The sequence below is a fragment of the Tasmannia lanceolata genome, unplaced genomic scaffold, assembly GCF_043159265.1.
Source record: "Tasmannia lanceolata isolate RefF3 unplaced genomic scaffold, GAP_Taslan_0.1 ptg000012l, whole genome shotgun sequence".
NCBI classification, from domain to species: domain Eukaryota; kingdom Viridiplantae; phylum Streptophyta; class Magnoliopsida; order Canellales; family Winteraceae; genus Tasmannia; species Tasmannia lanceolata.
The window spans coordinates 47,648,568-47,664,436 of record NW_027518689.1 but is presented as its reverse complement, the minus strand read 5'-3'; the positions used below and the strand labels follow the sequence as shown (position 1 = coordinate 47,664,436).

Below are 15,869 nucleotides of genomic sequence, written 5' to 3'. Positions count from 1 at the left end.
GAAGCCGTAATCCAACTGTTCCAAAGACATGGAGTGAGTTAGTTCAATTTGTTGAACTTCATGATTTTCGATTTCAAGGATTTTTTATTCCTAAACGTCTAAGGAATACCAAAGCCTCTATGGTTCGCAAGTTTCGGCCTCGAATCGCAACCATGGAAGGGAATCGTGCTCTCAACACTTGTATAATTTAGCACGTAAATTATAGTATCTTATTGCCTGGCATATTTCTCAAGATTTTCGTGGACAGTGGACCTCGGAGTCGGAGCCAATATCATACTATAATTTACGCACTCCAATTATCCAGGATTAATCGCAATTAGTATACGATTACGGTTGCGATCTCGGCAGTTAGACTATCGCAGTATAGCGAATTTACAATGGAGATTTACGAACCCTAAGGTTTCTGTTACAAACAAGTTAGGGATTAAATTCATGATGTAAAGTTAAGATTTGTTGGAGGTTTTTACTGACTTTTGTGTTGATTTGCTATTAAATTATGATTTATTAACATTAAGACCAGATTGCTAGGATTACACAGAAACCCTAAGCAATCAAACCCCAAATCAGCTGAAACTTTTTCAGTAACAAGATATAGATGATTGTGGCTTACTCGAAAATTTTCATGAATTATTAATAAGATTTGATATCAATTTTTTATTTTTCAAAATTTAAATCAGATTATAGATTAATACAGTAACCTATATCATATCAATTTTAAATTACTCCAAACTTTTACAGAATAAAGACATAGATAATTAAATCTTACTGAAAAGTTTTCATGAATTAGCATTAAGATTAGCTATCAATTTCTGATTTTTCAAAATTCAAATCAGACTATAGATTAACACAGCAACCTATAGCATATCAATTTCAAATCAACTTAAACTCTTACAGTATAAATATAATCATGATCTTAGACTACTGTATGACTTTCATGAATTTTTATTACGATTTGATGCCCATTTAAATTCACACAAAAATCGGATGAAACCAAAGAATTACTTAAAAAGCAAACCTAATGGTATCATAAAATCAAATAAAAACTTCCAGTAGATATATAATAGATGATAAAAAAATTTATCAAAATTTTAAAACTTAAAAATTAAATCTCCTCCATAAAACTGGTTTTTAAATATAAGAGATCAATTTGTTTCCTAGGCGTTAAAACCCGTTTATTAAAATAAATTGTAAAACCTTATCAAATCTTTGCAAAATTAATTGAAAATATTTCTCTAACGTTACTGGTTTGTAAAAAAAATTTTGAAAAAATATTAATTTAATAAGAAAAAGAATTATGGCACGTAAAACGGGGAAGCGATTAGAAAACAGTAAAAACCATATTTTTTTAAAATATTTTTCAATGGAAACTTCCATTTATATAGGCTTTAATTCTGGAAAGTTTCATCAATTTTTAAAACGATTTAGTATTTATTAAAAATAGCCAAAATTTAACATAATTAGTAATCCGATTAAATAAACTCCAAAAAATATGAAAATTTTTGGATGATCTAAAAACCTTGTAAAACTATAGGAAACAAACTTTCACTAAATTTGGACATGATTTGATATACTTTTGGCTCCATTCATCAAGAAATAACCCTTTTTCGGGGTTATTCTTTGAAAAATAGAATGAAAAATAAAACGGCCGAACCGCGGTTGGAAATTAAATTTCCAGTAGTTTTGTATTTTATATAAAACTCAGAAAATATCAGTTTTTAAAAAGAACCATGTTTTCAAACACTTGCTTTGATAATCAAATTAAATCCATATTGAATTAAAACAAAAGAAAACCATTTTTAAATGGAGGAGAATTAATTTTTGGATCAAATTTTGGATTTTAAAAACTCATAGTCTATATTATAACATACTGGAATTTCAAAGAAAAACTCGTTGATTTGATCCATCAAAATTAAAATCCTAGCATGCTTTTTCTACTTCACAAAGATGAGGAATTCTTACCGTTGATCGCGATCATTGTCTCTAGGGTTGGTGATCCAAGATATACGCTTTGTCCAACCCTTTTATACGCTAAAAAAGATCCAAAGAACACTCCAATAATTTTTGATTGTGTGATGCCTTGGAGAAGAAGAAGGAATTCAAGAATTCCTTTTGTAAATAACATTTGAGAGAGAGATGAACACACTTCAAGAGAGAGGAGGTTTTTTTTCTCTTTTTTTTCTTTTTGGGAGGAGAGAGAAAAATGACGAATTTGGATTATTTTTTTATCTTTTCTAGGATTGTTTGCTTTGATTTTTATACAAAAAGCTAGGGTTAAGAGAGAAATAGTAGTTTCCAATGTAAGAGCTTTTTTTTCGCTTGTTTCCAATTTTCCCCTCTTGCTTTTTTTCTTTCTTGTTTCCAAATTGGATTTGATTCCAATCTTAATTTCTTGTCAATCAAGACATGCTATTCTTTATTCCACATTGCTTCTTTGGAAGAAAACATTTTTTAAGCAATCATTCCTCTTTTCCTTCTTTCCTTCTTTTCTTTTTTTATTCTTTTTATTTTTCTTTTAACAAATATGATGTCACCATTGTGACATCATCAAGGTTGGGTGCTCAATTCATGTGGGTCAGCCATGTGGGGCGCCCACCATGGTGGTCGACCCATATGGGTGAACCCACATGAGCTCCATCTTTGCGAGCTTTAGCCCAATGGGCCATTTCACACGAGTTTCGGGTTTTTCCGTAAAAATTCAATAAAATCTTTCTAAATTCAACATTCTATATATGGACCCAACCCATTTGACATTTATGGTGCATCCCTCTCACATGATCGAACCATCTTTTTTGGGAAAATAATTTTTCGGACCAAAATGCTCATATTTGACAATTACACATCCAAATGTGACCAAAATAACCTTAAATTGGTTCACCCTTAAAGGGAAAAGTCAAAAATGGAAAGTCTTTGTGATTAAATTTCAAAAATAGAAACTTTTAAAGTTAGGTCCTTTTGACGAGCAATATCAAACAGGATCATTTGGTACCCCCTGAAAATACCCAAAATGCCCTTGACACATAAAATTTCCAAGTCAAGCGAAACCCCTGAAAGATTCTAAATTTTGCAGGTTTTCCAAAATTCAGGAAATCATTCATAATCTCTCAAACATATTTCGGGGATCAAAAGAATTACACAGGAAACGACCAAATTACCCCGAGGTGCCAGAATTTGGCGAGACTAGGGAAAACCCTGAGAAATTCTAAAAATAGCAGCTTTTTCAAAATTTGTAAAATCACTCAAGATTTCTCAAATATAACTCGAGGGTCAAACGAGACACATCGGGAATGACCAAAATACCCTTGCAGTGCAAAATAGGCAAAAATGAGGGAAACCCTGAAAATTCTAAAAATAGCAGGTTTTTTCATTTGCTTGGAAACTTGAACTTTCATCTTTCAGAGGCCAAAGGAACCCCCTAGAGACCTTCAGGATCGCGAATCAACTTCAAAACTCTCATAATGAAATGAAATCTCCATAAAATGCATGGATGCCTAATCCTATGTGGAATACAGACTCGAAACTTGACAAATTACCAAATCTTTTACTTTTTTAAAGTCTAGCAAAATGGGGGTGTCTACACCTAAATATAATAATTAGAGTAGTAATTATTTTGTGTTTTCGATTCTTGGTTTGTTTAGTTTATAAATTTATATTAAATCATTGGATCCGAGGTCTTAGTCCACGAAAATCTTGAGATCATGCCAGACAATGGTTTATTATAAGCTTATCTTCTAAATAATAAAAAATATAAAATCACAATCCTCTTTCTTGAGTTCGACCCATTATTGCATATGATCCATGCACTTGCGGTTACTTTTTAAATCAATCAAGTTTTTTATGCCGCTGCCGGGGAAGAGTTTACTACTTTAATTCTTATATTATTCGGAGTGATTTTATCTTAATTACTTTCTTTTTAAGTATTTATTTATATTTTTGCTTCTTTTGGTGACTTCTCTTTCTAACTTAGCTCTTTTCTGTTTATAAACGTAGGTTGGGTGCAAAACTGGCCAATCGTTTGGAGAGAGCAATCCAATCAGAGATGAAGGATGACATTCAACCAAATCCAAGAGTCATGGCGGAAGAAGAAGCACCCAAGAGCTTACGCGATCGGTTTTATCCGGCCCGAGCTGCGCAACCCTCTTGTATTAGGTTGCCAACTACGCAGGGCAATAATTTTGAGTTAAAATCGCAATTTATTTCTATGCTTACCCATTTTCATGGCCTCCCTTCTGAGGATGCCTATTTATTTTTGAGAGAGTTTGAGGAGGTATGTGCTTTGATTAAACTGCAACAACTTTTCAATGATGCAGTAAAGTTATGGTTTATTACCTTCTCACTCAAAGAAGGAGCCAAAAGGTGGCTCTATGGTTTGCAAATGAACTCCATCTCCACTTGGGAGGGGTTCACGGTTGTGTTCCTGAAGAAATTTTTTCCTTTGCATAAAACTAACAAAGTTATGAACGAGATTTTGCAATTTAAACAAAAGCCATTAGAGTCATTTTCTAAGTTTATTGAGAGATTCAAAGATCTACTCCAAGAGTGCCCTCATCATGGTTTAGATTTATGGTACTTATGCCAAATTATATATGAAGGCATTGATTACCAAACAAAGCAATTACTTGAGTCCATGTGCCCTACAGGATTCACATCTTTTACAGATGAGAACCTTGCATGGAATTTTTTGCTTGATTTGGCAGAGAAAACACATGAGTGGGAATCCACTCAAGAAAGCGAGAGAGCCACCTCAAGTAAGGGGTTCCTTATTGAGGGTGCCATGGCCAAGGAGGCCCAACTTGAGAGCCTACTCAAGAGGCTAGAAGCGATGGTTGTAAAAGGACCTTCACAGGTCAATCAAATTACACATGGTGTACCCATGTGTAGTTGGTGCCAAGCCACGGACTATGTTATGGAAGAGTGCCCAACTCTTTCAAAGTTTGGTAATTCAAATGAAAATGTAAGTGCTATCTTTTCTAACAATCCATATTCTAGCACTTATAATCCGTGATGGAGAAATCATCCCAACTTCTCTTGGAACTAAGGTGGGCCAACCAATTTCCAAGGCCAATTTGGCCAACCTAAACCCACCTTGCTTCCCACTTTTGTTCGGCCACCCCCTCCACATCCTACATTTCAAAACCCCTTGATAAATAATGTTTCAAATCAGCCACCGAGTTTTCAAAAAAGGGAGAGTCGGCCCGCATTGCTTCCTTAGAGAAGAGTATAGAACTTCTCACAAGTACCTTCATGACAAGCCAACATAACCTGGAGAAACAAATTTCTCAACTTGCCACGGCTCTAAGTGAAAGGGAAAAGGGAAAGATGTCTAGCCAGCCCATTCCTAACCCAAGAAATGTGGTCATAAATGGGAATCAACAACCACACTCTAATCAATTAAATGCCATTCAACCCAACTTGCCGCAGCAGGATCCTTCAAACCAATGTAATGCGGTTTATGCTTTGAGGAGTGGCAAAGACTACCACAAAGAGGAGGTCAGATCCGAATCTTCTAAAAATGTCCAAGATCCTCCAAATATGGTAAGTGAAAAGCCTCCATCCACTGGCTCAGAAGAAGAGCCCAAACAGGTAAGCACAGAAAAGGCGATTTCTCCACCTCAAAAGAACTACATTCTTAAGGCTCATTTCCCAATGAGACTTCCTAATAATAAAAAGGTAGATCAAATTGATAAAGTTTTGAATGTTTTTAAACAAGTACATATTAACATTCCCTTGCTTGATGCGATTTCCCAAGTCCCTACTTATGCCAAGGTTTTAAAGGACTTGTGCACTCAAAAGCGCACAACCAATGTACCCAAGAAGGCATTCTTGGCTGCAAGTGTGAGCTCTATCTTGTCTCAACAAGTGGTGGCAAATTATAAGGACCCGGGATGTCCTTCCATATCGTGCACTATTGGAAACACTCAAATTGAGCATGCTTTGTTAGACTTGGGAGCTAGTGTGAATCTCCTACCTTTTTCTGTTTTCAAGCAAATGGGACTAGGTAATTTCAAACCTACCACGGTCACACTCCAATTGGCGGATAGATCAGTGAAGACACCCAGGGGCATGGTTGAGGATGTCCTAATAAAAGTAGGCGATTTCTTATTTCCTGTGGCTTTTGTTGTTTTGGACACAGAGCCAGCTGTTAATAATAAGGACCAAATCCCTATCATTCTTGGTAAGCCGTTCCTTGCTACTAGCAACACTCTTATAAACTGTAGATATGGCCTCATGAAATTGTCCTTTGGAAACACTTCTGTTGATTTCAACATTTTTCGTTTAGGCAAGCATCCTAATTTTCATGAAGAAGTTCATATGTTGCATGCCTTTCCTAATGATATACTTACCAACTTTGAAATTGACTTTGATGCAGGTTTCCAAAATTGCTTGGAGGAGCTAGGAGAGGATGGAGGAGATTTCTTTTCTGGAGCACTTTCCATTCAAAGTGTGGAGGCCATGGGACCCTTAGCAAAGTCACTTCCAAAGCCTTCTATTGAGGAGGCCCCACAACAGGATCTAAAACCCCTTCCCTCTTCTTTACGTTATGTTTTTTTAGCGGATAATTGTACTTTACCTGTAATTATTTCTGCGGAGTTGAATCATTTACAAGAGGAGGAGCTTTTGGTTTTATTAAATGATAATAAGGAGGCCATAAGATGGACGATGACAGATATCAAAGGGATTAGCCCCTCTATGATACAACATCACATTCACCTTATTGAGGGTTCTAAGCCTTCAAGGAGACCCCAAAGGAGGGCTAATCCTGTGATGAAGGAGGCCATCCAAAAAAAAATCCTAAAGTGGTTGGACAATGGGATCATCTATCCCATCTCATATAGCCAATGGGTGAGTCCCGTTCAAATAGTTCCTAAGAAATCGGGAGTCACGATTACACAATCCGCCAATAACGAGCTCATCCCTACTCGGATTCAAATCGGATGGCGGGTGTGCATAGACTACCGAAGACTTAATGCGGCTACTTGGAAGAATCACTTCCCATTACCTTTTATTAATCAAATGCTAGAAAGGCTAGCGGGCCACGAATACTATTGTTTCCTTGATGGTTATTCTGGATATAACCAAATCCCCATAGCTCCAGAAGACCAAGAGAAAATGACATTCACATGCCCCTTTGGGACGTTTGCCTATAGACGCATGCCCTTTGGGTTGTGCAATGCTCCAGCAACCTTCCAACGGTGCATGATAAGTATTTTTTCCAATATGGTGGAAACCTTCCTCGAGGTCTTTATGGATGATTTTTCTATTCACGGCTCCACCTTTGCCGAATGTTTATATCATCTAAAATTGGTCTTAGAAAAGAGTAGAGAAAAGAACCTTGTCTTCAATTGGGAAAAATGCCATTTCATGGTCAAAGAGAGCATAGTTCTAGGTCATTTTATCTCCAAGGATGGGATTAGGGTAGATAAAGCCAAGGTGGATCTCATAGTCTATCTTCCACCACTAAAAATGTAAGGGACATCCGAGCATTTTTGGGCCATGCAGGCTTTTATAGGAGATTTATCAAGGATTTTTCAAAAATTGCTAGGCCCCTTACTATTTTGTTAGGAAAAGATCAAAAGTTCAAGTTCTCTAAAGAATGTCTCAATTCATTTGAGCGTTTGAAAAAAGAGCTAACTACGACTCCAATCATTCAAGCACCCATTTGGACCGATCCCTTTGAAATCATGTGTGATGCTTCTGACTTTGCAATCAGAGCAGTGTTGGGTCAAAAATTGAAAAAAGTTACCACATGTCATCTACTATGCAAGTAGGACCCTCAATAATGCACAACTCAACTACACTACTACTGAAAAAGAATTCTTAGCAGTTGTGTTTGCATTAGAAAAGTTTAGATTCTACTTGATTGGGTCACATGTGATAATTTATACGGATGACTCGGCAATTAAGTACCTCGTAGGAAAGAAGGATGCAAAAGCTCGCCTCATTAGCTGGGTTTTACTCCTTCAAGAGTTCGACTTAGAAATCCGAGATAAGAAAGGTACGGAGAACTTAGTTGCTGATCATCGGATGACGAAGTTCCAATTAATGAGAACTTTTCGGATGAGCGGTTGTTCGCCATCTCGAGTGAACCATGGTACGCAGACATTGTGAATTACTTAGTTACGGGTGAGACACCATCCCATTACTCCACCCAAGACAAGTATGGGTTCCACTCACAAGTGAAGTACTTCTTTTGGGAAGACCCCTACTTGTTTAAAACATGTTCCGATCAAATAGTTCGTAGGTATGTCCCCAATCATGAGCAACATTCCATTCTCTCCTTTTGCCATAATGAAGCATGTGGTGGCCACTTTGGCCCAAAGAAAACCGCCCATAAGGTATTACAGTATGGGTTTTATTGGCCTAGTATTTTTAAAGACTCATTTGACTTTTGTAAGTCTTGTAAATCATGTCAGTCTTTAGGAAGAGTCACAAAAAGGAACATGATGCCCCCTCAATCCTATTCTTGTTGTAGAGATCTTTGATGTGTGGGGTATCGATTTTATGGGCATTTTTTCCAATTCTTTTGGGAACTTGTACATCTTGCTAGGAGTAGACTACATGTCTAAGTGGATTGAAGCCATTGCTTGCAAATTCAATGACCACAAGGTTGTGGTCAAGTTCTTAAAAGAAAACATTTTTTTCCCGCTTTGGTACTTCTCGTGCCATCATTAGCGATAGGGTTGGATAACCTATATATCCATTCTAAACCTCCACAAATCATAACCATAAGCATAACCTATTAACTAAATGAGTTGGATGAGTCAACCAACTATGAGAGTAGTGGTTTATGAGCTCTAGCAAATATTTGTAACCTACAAGTATTAGAAAAGGAATTCTAGACTGAAGGGAGCCCTTGCAAAAAAGAGGTGAAAGGGCTCCCCCATTGGCTGCACGTCACCATCATCTGCACGTCACCATCATGCATGATGGTGACGTGCAGCCAATGGGGGAGCCCTGTCACCTCTTTTTTGCAAGGGCTCCATTCAGTCCAGACTTCCTCATATTAGAAACCTTTTCCTAATATTTGTAACAATGAAATGGAGATCAACAGAAACATTTTACGGACTTTAACACATCCAACGGTCGTAATTTGTAGCCACCAGTTGGCCCCACTCTTCACACTGACGGCACGTGCTTCGCCCGTGCGGGGACCAAAATATCGAACCAAAACTTGGCGCCCTCCAGCCCTTCTCCAAAACCCCAAATCTAGGGTTTTTTCTTACTCATTTCCCCCTTAAAGACATCACAAGTCACAACGATAAAATCTGCAAACATTTCTCCCTTTCTAGCACAAAGCCACAAACAAAACCAAAACCCTCTCTTCAATGGCTTTCTCAGCAGGATTTCGTTTCACGGCCACTTCTTTAGTACGACACCGCCTCTTCTTCCCAGCCTTTTCAAGCTTTTCCAGACCTCGTTATATTTATTCGGAGCTCCGTTTTCTTACGGGCGCCCCCCGAAGATCGTCCGTACGATCCCTAAGGGCGAAAAGGAGAGAGGGAATTGGAGCAAGAGAAAAAGATGATGGAGGAGGTGAGAGTGGGAACGGGAGTTTGCTTGTTAAGGAGAAGAACTTTCCAGAAGGTAGGGTCGTACCGACGGAACTTCATAAGGAAGCTACGGAAGCGTATATGGCTTACGCAATGTCGGTTTTGCTCGGACGAGCATTGCCCGATGTGAGGGACGGATTGAAGCCGGTGCATAGGAGAATTCTGTAAGCGTTTTTTTTTTTTCTTAAGTTTATTTTGATTATTTGTGTAGAAAACTTAGAAATATATTCTAGAATAAGGATCAACCACGATTTGCAGTAAATGTTAAAAAAATGGGAGAAACACAATCACATAATGCAAGAAGACACGACTTATGTGGATTGGTAGTGTGGCTACGTCAATGGGAGAAGTGCTTTCACTATTTCGGTTTAGGATTGCAAAACTCTTCTTTTTGGCTAAGTAAACACAAAGAAAACCTAGCTACCTGTAACATTGAGAAAATTACCGAAATACCTTTTAGCAGAAAACTGAAAATTATGTGTCGCGCAGATTACTCTGCCGGGGTCATGTATAATGCTAGTGGTGGTTCATTGTGATGGATTGAAAGATTATGAAAATTTGCGAATATGCTTTTTTGACATAGAAGTACGTTTCCTTGGAATTGCCGTGGTATAAATAGGGATCATTTATGATACGAGTAGTAATCATACATCGATTACCTATTTGGTATTTTCTGAAGAGAAAGAACCCTATTTTTGTAGTTCTTATGATGCACTTGGAGCTTATTGGTAGAAATGAATCAATTTAGATAGTCCTGAAAATATGGAGAAAACCCAATGAAATCTTGGGTGCGCTTTGCATATATTTATATAGGCTTTTACAAGCAGTTTACATGAAAAAACATGTGCATAATAACTAACTATAACTTACCATCTATGAATTTCAAAATATACGACTGTAAATAACTAAAACTAACTGCTAATCTACCACTCTAATGATCCAATGGATAGATCTCTCTAGATCTGATCTAATATATATTGTAAAATGCCCCTTAAACCTAGGTGGATTGGAAATCGACATACATTTGATTACAATATAATATACCCCCAAATAATTTCACTCTGTCAATTTTATGTGAGATGTCGAATCTTCTGATGTAATCCACACTATCGAAGATGATGACGAGTATTCATTGATGTTGGTGATTCATTCCTATTGCCAGAAGAACTTGTCACTTGCAAGGATGTGACTCAAGACTTGATTGTCAAGTCTTCATGGGCCGGTTTGGATACCAATTCTCATGGACATGGGTCACTATGGACCAGTGCCTCAATAAGCAAAAATGGGTCATTTGTTTTCGTAGGGTGCTTTTGTTTCTTTGTTTTTCTTCTATTACTGTGATTGCATTTTTTTCCGGAAAATTAGGAATTTGATTCAATTCAAAACTGAGAAGTATTTGTAAAATAGGGGCTTATTTTCATTTTGATTTTTCAAATGAACAGACATTGGTATTGTCAGATTTAGAGTCTTGAGTGTTTATTAGTGAATTATCTGTAGCCTGTTGGCAATGGTTGAATTATTCCTCATTGTATTGCTTTGTCGTGATTCGATAGCTATAATATTTCTACTTTCGTATGCTTAGTTTGCATGTTTCGCATCACATCTATGTTGTTGCCCCCAAAAAATTGCCATCGTTAGTTCCGTAGTTAGGTTGAACCTTAATTTATCCATTGACCTAGGAATTCCTAGATAACGTCCTGTTGTATGTCGTTGTGGGATTCCCTAGATTAGGTTCATCCTGCATCAATTTTGGTATCAGAGCCTAGGTTAAGTTTTCTAAGAATTATTTAGCTCTTTTACCTGTTTTAGGGTCTTTCTAGTCTGTCATTGCATGCCCACCCGTAGTGAAACCACCTACTGCATTTTGCCTTCTTCTGATCCTCCAAACCCAGATACGTGGGCTGAGTTGTTAGAAACCACTCAAATCACTCAAGATGAGCTCAGAGCTAATACAGGCAAACTTGACACCATCGGTGCCTTTAAGCTACAATGCCCAACTAGCAGAGATAAATTTGCCAACAAACTAGTGAGGCTCATCTAGAAGTTTTATAAGGCAATGCCTGCCTTAATGACCATGAGAATGCTATCTTTAGACAAATTCCAAAAATTAGAAATGAGGCGAATTATATGATTCATAGGAATAGGGCTCAACATCCCCCAATCATCGGAATGAATTCTATGAATCGATCATGCCACCCAAGCCTCTGATGCAACCACGACTTCATAGGGCTCCACACCAGCCTGCCTATGAAGAAAATGGTTTGGATGATTATGGGCCTATGTAATGAAAACCAAAAACAAGAATAGGAAATCCAAACACTATGAAAGGCAAAGCCGTAACCAAGTAACGTTCCAAGTTCCAACAAGAAGCCATGCTTCTGTTCAAAACATAAAGTTTATTTCATTAAAAAAAAAAAAAAAAAAATCCCAACCCAAAGTAACATACGGTTCTTTTAATGACCAAGATAAGAGTCCTAAAACTACTCTTCCTAAAAACTAGAAAAATACTACTTTTTGACTTATAATAAAAGTAAAATTCCTAAAATATTGCTTAAAATCTATCAATGCTAATCTTTTGCTAACTAAAGCAAGGTAGAAGCAAGATACATGAGTCTCCTTGTTCGCTTCTCCGGAATATTGTGGCCGACTTCAATAAATGCGTCCTGCATCACTATGCACGACCTTCCTGGACGTCCCCAACCTCATAGAGCTCCACGTTCGACAACACATGAAGAAGAGGACTGGGATGACTATGAGTATGATTGTAACCCACACAGGCGAGACCGAACTGAGGATATCACAAAGAAGGTAAAAGTTGAGGCCTCATCTTTTGATGACCGACTTGACCTTCCTTGATTGGCTAACAGATGTGGATTTTGACTGTTATGACATGTCTGAACCACGGCTAGTTAGGTTTGCCAAGATGAAACTTACAGATTCAGCTCTATTTTATAGGATTGACCTTGAACGCCACTATGATAGGATGAGTTATGAGCCCGTAAGAACTTTGGATGAGATGAAAGAAATCTAAAAGAAAAGTATCTCTCGAAGACCTATAAGACACATCTCTTGAACCAAATGCAAACCTTTCGATAGGGCAAGCTAATTACTAGGCAGCGACTTACATAGTGAGTAATCTAGTGTTTAATTAGATAATGAAGCAGATTGAAGTGGATTGTGATTTTTTCCCTAAAGGTCACAAGCGAGCTAATATCTACTCCCTGTGTGAGATGAAAAAAATTAGTTAACGTGCACATTTTAAAAGGCCCAATTTCGAACTATTTTAGTTGTATTTGTTCCAAGCTGGGCATGGATGATATCTTTGTTCTAGCTTCAGGGTGAGTGTTGTGATTAGAACATGTTTTATTGTTTTATTTTATACTTTAATAATTAGTTTTACTAGTTATGATGTGGGCTATGATAGGGCCCATTATCATTTGATAGAATTATCATAATTCTTGATTTTCAGTCCCTTTATACGCACACATACCTAGGATTTCGTATGGTTAGTCTATCAGTCCCTATAACATCTTTTTTTTTTCTCCCTTCTCTTTGCTTCCCTCTATTCTACATTCCGTGGAATATTCTGCAATACCCTTATTTTACTTTATCAAATGTGTTGTTTTGTTACTTGAATTGGGGAAGTGAAACTCATGAAAGGTGAATACACAAATATTATTAAAAATACTGCGTGTCTTTGATTTATTTAAAGCTACAAATGATTCAATGAATAAATTGTTTGAATTAACTGATTTAATGACCATTTTTTATAGGAACAAAGTTAAGGAGGTTGTTATGATAGGGCCCATTATCATTAATGGAATTATCATAATTCTTGTTTTTCAGTCCCTTTATATTTATACATACCTAGAATTTCGTGTGGTTTTTCTACCAGTCCCTATAACATCTTTCTTTTTTCCCCCTCTCCTCTTCCCTCCATTCTACATCCTGGTCAATATTCTACAATACTCTTCTTTTACTTTATCAAATCTTTTGTTTGATTACTTGAATTGGGCAAGAGAAACTCCTGGAAAGTGAATAAACAAATATTAATAAAAATACTACATGACTTTGATCTATTTAAAGCTTCAAATGATTCAATGAATAAATTGTTGGAATCAACTGATTTAATGACCAATTTTTATAGGAACTAAATTAAGGAGGTTTAAAGTTGAAGTTTGTTCTATAACTGGCTTGAATTAACTCGGGTAGTTTCAATATTGGCAACTTTGAAAATGATATTTATTATTTAATTTAGTTCTCCAAATGCATTTGAATCTTATCTTGCTTTATGTTCATCTTATTCTAGAATTTTATAATATATGATGGGGGTCCTAAATATTTTCGTTAATATAATCTAAAGATTATTTAAGCCAGTTTCCCTTGCCTAATGGAAAACTTGTTGCCCACTGCTGAGATGCATTTTTTCCCTCGACTCCCCAATTATATGAAAAATAATACACTTATATGGTACCAATCTTATCCTTCAGGATCTTTTTTTCTCATGCAATTAGTATTCATCCTATTTAATCTTTAAAGTAATTATTATTTTTTGATTCATATTACTATTTTGAACTGGCTAGAAGTGACTAAGAATCTTTAAAGATATATGTGTGCAATTATTTAATCTCCCTAATGTTACCAAGGGCTTTAATGTTTTGCTGCTCACATAGTCTTTGTTTGATTGTTCATTTATTTTTGAAATTTATGTCCTTGTAAATAGGCTTATTAATGGCATTCATTTGCTCCGTATTCAATTGTTGGCTACAGATTTGCGATGCATGAATTGGGCCTTTCATCTCGAAAACCGTACAAGAAATGCGCTAGGGTTGTTGGGGAGGTACATAGTGTAGCTATTAAATTTCATCAATAAAAAATTGATCTATTGCAATTGCAATTTCTTATAATACTGGTATCCGAGCTCTTAATTAACAGATACACATTCTTGATTCATATTGTCTAACAACTTGTGAAGTGTGTCTCTCTTGTAGGTTCTAGGTAAATTCCATCCACATGGAGATACTGCCGTCTATGATGCATTAGTGCGGATGGCTCAGGTAATTATGCTAATTTTTTTATTCTTTGTTCCTACAATTCTTTTATTGCTTGACACTTTATTGTATTATGGTTATTCAGAAAATGTGTTTATATATATATATATATTTATTTATTTATACATATATGCATATACATAATTATGTGTATATCTAGCTAAATGATATAGCCACAACCATGTTTTGATAATGCCATACTTGTATTTTTCACCATTCCGAAAAAAAAACCGTGCTTTGATAGTAGGCACGAACTCAACCATGTTTTGATTTGCACCTATTATCAAAACATGGTTGGTCCTATATCATTTCCCTATATAGTATATAGTATATAGTATATAGTATATAGTATATAGATATGGGCATGCATCCATGTTATATCCTTTTGTTGTACTCTGCAAAGAGGATGAATGAATGTGAAGAAAGAATTTTTTTCATTGATATGGAGAACAATTTGCAACTCTCTTATATCATGCTGTGGTTGAACAACCAATATAATAACCTAGGAAGTGCAAATGGTCTTACATACCTTTCAACATTTAACACTCCCTTCAAGATGATATTTTTTTTTGAAATATTAAAAGTTTGTCAACTAAATAATTAGGATGATCAAAAACTTAACCTTTGTGAAGACATCAATTACTCGGTAGCGCTTGAAACATAAATATGGAGTGACCTTATTGTCTTACATTATGAAAACCGATCAATATTCTTGGTTCTTACTTGTAAAATAGAATTTGAGACAATTTGATGGCACTTAACTCGTAGTATGTGTGAGGTATTCCTCATACTCAACCCTTGCTTCAAATTTTTATACCGTGCCAATCGTAGTTTTAAAACTCACCCGCGTCATCGTGAAATCCCCTGAATCAACTCCCTTTTACCTTGGCTGCGTTCCACGTTTTGCCCTACAGAGTCAATAAGAACTCCTTTGACTCTCTCGTGTTATGATTGTGTCATCCGAGTACTCAGCCTCGTCAACCGAGTACTCGGCCGCGTTGTGCCGAGTCAACTAGGATTTTCTTTGGCCGTGTTTTGACCCGCATCCATGTTTTGAAAGACTGGCATAGTTTTAGAACTCCCTTGCGTCATTGTGGACTCCTCCGAGTCGACTCCCTTTTACCTTGGCCGCATTCCATGCTTTGTGCCGCGTTTTGCGTTTTGTCCTACAAAGCCAATAAAATCTCCTTTGACTCTCCCGAGTTATGACTACATCAACCGAGTACTCAGCCACGTCAACCGAGTACCCGACCTTGTCGTGTCGAGTCGA

The 15,869-nt window shown here is 36.6% G+C and overlaps 1 protein-coding gene and 1 non-coding gene across 2 annotated transcripts in view; one reads left to right on the top strand and one right to left on the bottom strand.

The window, feature by feature from the left end:
- Positions 1-4,447: 4,447 nt before the first annotated feature.
- On the bottom strand, positions 4,448-4,554 carry LOC143889024 (small nucleolar RNA R71). Its single transcript, XR_013254649.1, has one exon. It is a non-coding gene; the product is annotated as a small nucleolar RNA R71 (small nucleolar RNA).
- A 4,636-nt stretch (positions 4,555-9,190) lies between these two features.
- The window catches only part of GYRA (DNA GYRASE A), an 89,003-nt gene continuing 82,324 nt past the window's right edge, over positions 9,191-15,869 (top strand). The window contains exons 1-3 of the mRNA XM_077392784.1: positions 9,191-9,712; positions 14,319-14,388; positions 14,540-14,605. Coding sequence (XP_077248899.1) covers positions 9,324-9,712; positions 14,319-14,388; positions 14,540-14,605 — 525 coding nt within the window. The 5' untranslated portion in view covers positions 9,191-9,323. The remainder of the gene's footprint in view (positions 9,713-14,318; positions 14,389-14,539; positions 14,606-15,869) is intronic.